This window comes from Gavialis gangeticus, unplaced genomic scaffold, assembly GCF_001723915.1.
Source record: "Gavialis gangeticus isolate Ggan-Ray unplaced genomic scaffold, GavGan_comp1, whole genome shotgun sequence".
NCBI classification, from domain to species: Eukaryota; Metazoa; Chordata; order Crocodylia; family Gavialidae; genus Gavialis; species Gavialis gangeticus.
In genome coordinates, this window is record NW_017729015.1 from 10,824,541 (window position 1) to 10,830,004 (window position 5,464).

Genomic DNA, 5,464 nt, shown 5'->3' on the forward strand with positions numbered 1-5,464 from the left:
AAGTTTAAAACATTAAAAAAAATTAAATTATTCTCTTTATCCAAACTGACAAATGGAAAAAGTAAAACAGTAATATTAGATGATTCAAAGGCCTTACTGCTTTAGTAAGTCACATTATTCACAACAGGGATACTTGAAAAATGACGACTTTGAACTTCAATGCCAAGTCTTGCTTTGTTAATTTAGCTGTTGCTAGAACATACATGTGCCCTGGCAGCCATGACTTATGGGATGTTAGGACATGCCCAATAAACCCAGTCCCACCAGAACAGCACCCCTTGCTGGCTACAACTGCTATGTAATTCAACAGCAAAGCATCCAACACTACTGCCCTTTCTGTGGTTGTAACAACCTTTTAAGATCAAGGAAGTTCCTGTCATTAAATGCAATTTTGCTTTGCAGTCTCAAGACCACACTACATACCGAAATTCACCTTGAGGGTGTAAACCAAATATAAGAGCTAGGTCTTAGAGAGATCCAAGAGAAAAGAGAATGCAAATTCATAGAATACCCACCCACAGCACTCCTACTGCCACTGAACATGGGTGTTTGAACCACAGTAACAAGTACAACAGAATCAGTATCTTAACACTGTATAGATCCCAGCCCACCTTACAACGCCATGCAGCAGTCTCAGTACAGCAATGTCTTACTATTTCTGCAACGATTTTTTTTTTATGATAGTACTTACCCTGTCCCGCCCAATTGGCAATGGGTGTGCAGTATACATATTCCTTTTTCCATCGTATCCAGGCTGCCGATCACCAAATATCTGCATCTTGAAGTGTCTCACCATAGTATCCACCACCTCTCTAAGGAGAAGAGAAAATATTTAGTTTATTTGGAAAACAGGAAAAAAAAATCAGCCATGTGCAAGCTCAGTTATGGTAACTAGCCATATCTGCATTGTCTTCTAATCGGCAGCCTACTAGAGACAAAAGCCCACCTAATGTGACACACATCCAGATTACTAGTATATCCATTACACCTGAACAGAGACTACGGAACTTACCTAGAGGAAATGTACACACAGAACTGAGCATAAAACCATCCCAAGAATAAACAGCAGCTACCAAAATTCACTCTATGTTAAATTAGAGATGGAGGGGAAAAAAAATGCTAGCTGGTCAGATGATCTGCTGCCTGAAGGCTAAGGTAGGACCGCTCCCTATTTTGCAGAGCTTCCCACTCCTACGGTCCAATTGTAAAAGCTTCAATATAGCTTTCTTCAACAAGAATATTGCATCACAGGTATTGTGAAATTAAGCAACTACTACCTACGTAGCATATTTAAGATGAAAAGCATCTGAAGAAGTGCCAAAACAAAGTTTCTTTATGTTAGTGATTCTTAAAGTCCTAAGAGGGCATTCCTACCTGTTTACTCTTCGGGGCCGCTTTTCCGGTTTGATATCCACATCATAATGATAAACATCAATTTTAGGGATCTGAACCTGAAAATGATTGGCTAAGAGGCGGATGGGTTTCCCAACAGTTCCCAGGCCGGGGCGACGGGGCGGCTGGAAGAGGCTTGCTGGAGGCCCTGTGGAAGTCAAAGAAATATAGTTGAGATGTACTTGCAATGCAGTGGCCTCCCACCTGTGTACAGCACTGTGAGTCGACTGAAAAATCCTTGGGACGAGCTAAAGAGCACAGTCTGAAGTGGCTTAAACAGGTTGCAAATGAAAGTGCTCTGAGTGGCTCCATAGCTCTTTGAGAGCTCTAAATGATTTCCACAACGAGAAGAACAACATATGCCCAAAACATACGCACTTCAGTGCTGTAATTCATCCTCAAAGTCCTAGTGACAGTTACTTCAAGACTGTGATTTATTAAGTTACCAAAGTCCTACGTGGGATTCAATTTATATATACATATGCACACACACACACACACACACACACACACAAAATAGATATATGTACTCCGCCTGCTAGTTACAGCACCATTAGTCAACAGCAATGAAAGTTTATTTTACTGAATTCATTACAGGCTCTTATGCATTATGCTCAGAGTTAGGATTTCAGCAACTGCCATTCCTGGGCATGTTCAAGTAACATAGGCCCAATTTTTATTTGAAAACAGATCCAACTTGGAATTTGAGACTATTGTTATTTTAAAAAAGAAATGAGATGTGTGTATCTTTTTAGAAAGGACCTAATCGAAAATAAGCTTGTCATTTCCCTTATACTACATAAATAGTATATTTTTAATACTAAAATGCTAGTCAGCCTGATGAAAACTAAAGCCGATTTCAAATTGCAAGACAAGGACTGAAATTAAGAACAAGTAGTCCTTTTCCTACAACCAAGATGCAATGGCATGGCAAGAAGGCAAAGCTTTGTATTATGAGAAAATAGTCTCATAGGGTTGAAGTGTTGCCATAGCCATCACGGTCCAGAAAATGTACTAGGCAAGAGTTTTGTGTGGTATCTTTTTATGAGATATTTGTGCGATTAAAAAAAATAGTACCAAGACACCTTTAACAGAACTGTTAACAGAACTGGTCAAAGTAACATTTTACATTATGAAGTGTTTAGAAAACATTTATTAAAATTATTTCTACCAAAAAAATAACACAGGCTTAAAGAAAAGACATGCATAAGTACTAACTAGCCAATGTAATCTTTGCTAATATTCTCAAGGTGCTAAAGTAAAACTGGAATTGTTATTAAAAAGGGAGGGGGCGAGGCATTCAATTTGAAAATCAGTTTTATATCATTATAATTCTTTTTAAGCCAGTAACACCTGACCTGGAAGGAACTGAACAAATCTCTTTTTCAGTATATCCTGTTCATTTGACAGCACCTCGTGTAGTCATACAAAAAATAGAAAAGTTGGAAGGTAAAGCCACAAAAATGTTAGTTAGGACAGCTTAAGACAAACTTGTTATCAGTATTGGCTTTAAAGGCTTTTTTTAACTGGATTTTACATAAGAGCATCCTTTTCAGTCAAAAGACTGAAATACAGAAGTGCTAAATTAAACACAAAAAGGGGAGGGGGGCAAAGGGAAGAAACAGAGGTGCAACCAAAAAGACGTTTGTAATCAAAACTCAATTCCAGATCCCACCAACATTTGTTTTAGGGGCTCCCGAACCTTTACTAGAGCTACCAATGTAAATGATAGATCTGAGAATATCAACGTCAGAACATTATGTACTAGTCATACTTAGAGGATGATGCACCAGGTATATATAGCCCATCTGATACATCCATTCTCCCGAGTTGTACAGAGTAGCACGCTGGCTTCTTAGTAGACAGCTAACATGCTACACACCACAGGCATCATACCTGTATGAACACTGGTTTGCATTTAAAGACAGTGTGCAGTGCCATAGTTAAACTTAACAAAGATTACTACTGCTATTTTAAAAATGCAGTTATCTTGACAAGTGTGAATCATCAAGGGCAATCAAAGTTTGCTGTGCTTATTCGGATACTAGAGAGATGATCCATTAATCCTGTGCTAATTAGTCTGAAGTTGCGTAGCTTTTGTGGGCACTGACCGGCTCAAAGAGATTAAATGACAACTATATTTACCCGTTTGCCTTCTTTGGTATCAACAAGTTTTGTTAAGAAATGACAACAAAATGTCTTTGAGTGACAGCCAAAGCTGGGAATTAACAAATTAAATACCATTTTCCGGACAAAGTTAGAGCTTTGCTACAATTTGTATAACTCATGACTGTAATTTGAATTTTGTCCATTCAGCTTCAGTAGGATCTATTTGTATCTGCATCACTTACACTGTTGCTTTAGCTTTCTTGCCATGTTGTCAACTGCAGTCCAACCAACCCACTTACCACAGACAGGAAGCATTTCTACACAAATAGAAGAGGACTTATTTCTGAAGTAGGAAGGTAGTGACTTTATGTTGCAGCCCTATTAATAGACTGCAAACATTCAAAATAACACCTCCACCAACCCATCTGCAAACAAACTCCCCTTATCTGGAATTGATGAGGATAGATTTGGTTTTCCAGAGAAGGCTGGCATTTCACCAGAAGTCAGAATTTGTAGATGTTCTGGTCTCCTAAGAATGCAAATCTATTAGGGAAGGTATTCTGGAACTAATGTATACACTTCCTCACCAAAGCGAAGACATTTATCTTGCATACATTTTAATACTTAACTGTTATTTCATGTAATATAATTTTCCAAATGGTGGGGAGGGGAGGAAAATACATTTAGCTGCAAAGTCAATTGTTTTTTGGGTTAAAGCCCAGGCACTTTTTAAATTTATAGTCTGAAGCTTCTTTTCATAGTGGCCCAGCTTCAAATATAGACAGTGTTTATTTATGCAATATATTTCCAATAAGCCTGTACAGCACGTACGCTAGTTTTCTGAAATCCAAAAGCCTGCTTCTGCTACCAAACTGTTCCTCTTCCACAGAGTGACAGTTCCTTGGCTAAGGACTCCAGATGGTCTCTGCTACAGAGCCCAGTGCAGACCGAATGTCTAGATTGAGAGAAGTTTAGGGTTGGAAGGGACCTCGTCCAGCCCCACTGCTCTGGGCAGGAAAGACCGCTGGGGTCACGTAACCCCAGCGAGGCATGCATTGAGGCAAAGAGTCCCTGTAGTGGTTTCGGTGCCCCATAGCACAGGAAGCCATCAGGGTTCATGTGAATCTGCTCGTGAAGTTTAGCAACCCACTGAAGTTCCTCTTTAAAAAAAAATGACGACAGAGCATGGCTTAGCAACACTTAGGTCTGGTTTGGCACCTAACCCAGATGCAGACCCACAGGTGAGCAGCAACAAACCTGCACCCACGTCCCCTGGGTGCGTCACTGAACATACCCATTGAAGCAGAGGGCCCTGCCACATGTTACGTATATCATGCAGTTCACTGGTGAACTGCACCACAAGTTTACACTGGCCACACGTGCAAAGTAACTATCACGCATTTAACGGACGAATCACCTAGCCCAGCCACACGTGCCATGTCTGGATCACGCCATTCACTGGTTGACTGTGCAATACACCTAGCCCGGCCACGCATGCCACGTCATGATTGCGTCATTTGCTGGTCGATGGTGCAATGGGCCTAGCCTGGCCACACGAGCCACGTCATGACCGTGCCGCTTGCTACTTGAGCGCACAATAAACCTGGCCTGGCCACGCGTGCCACGTCTGGATCACACTATCCGCTGGTTGACCGCACAATACACCCTGCCTCGCCACGCGTGCCACGTCACGAACGGCTGGACCTCATGATACACCTAGCCCGCCCGCCCGCGTTGCATCTCGAGCACACCACTTGCTGGATGACCGCGGATATGCCCAGCCTGACCACACATGCCGTGTCCCGAAGGTGCTGCTTGACCATGCGATGAACCCCACCACGTCGCTATCACAACGGACTGAGGAGCGGGACTGTGGCACCAGGCACCACCAGCACCGCTGCCCCAGGAGCCCCGCGAGGGGAGAGTCTCCCGGGGGCCGCACGGGGGCGCGGGCACGCGCTTG

The 5,464-nt window shown here is 42.1% G+C and overlaps 1 protein-coding gene across 1 annotated transcript in view; it reads right to left on the reverse strand.

Moving 5' to 3' along the window:
* The window catches only part of LOC109294023 (protein argonaute-4), a 41,835-nt gene extending 40,205 nt beyond the window's left edge, over positions 1-1,630 (reverse strand). The window contains exons 1-2 of the mRNA XM_019512211.1: positions 1,375-1,630; positions 692-812 (exon numbers count right to left, since the gene is read on the reverse strand). Of these exons, the coding sequence (XP_019367756.1) occupies positions 692-796 (105 nt within the window). The 5' untranslated portion in view covers positions 797-812; positions 1,375-1,630. The remainder of the gene's footprint in view (positions 1-691; positions 813-1,374) is intronic.
* Positions 1,631-5,464: the final 3,834 nt, after the last annotated feature.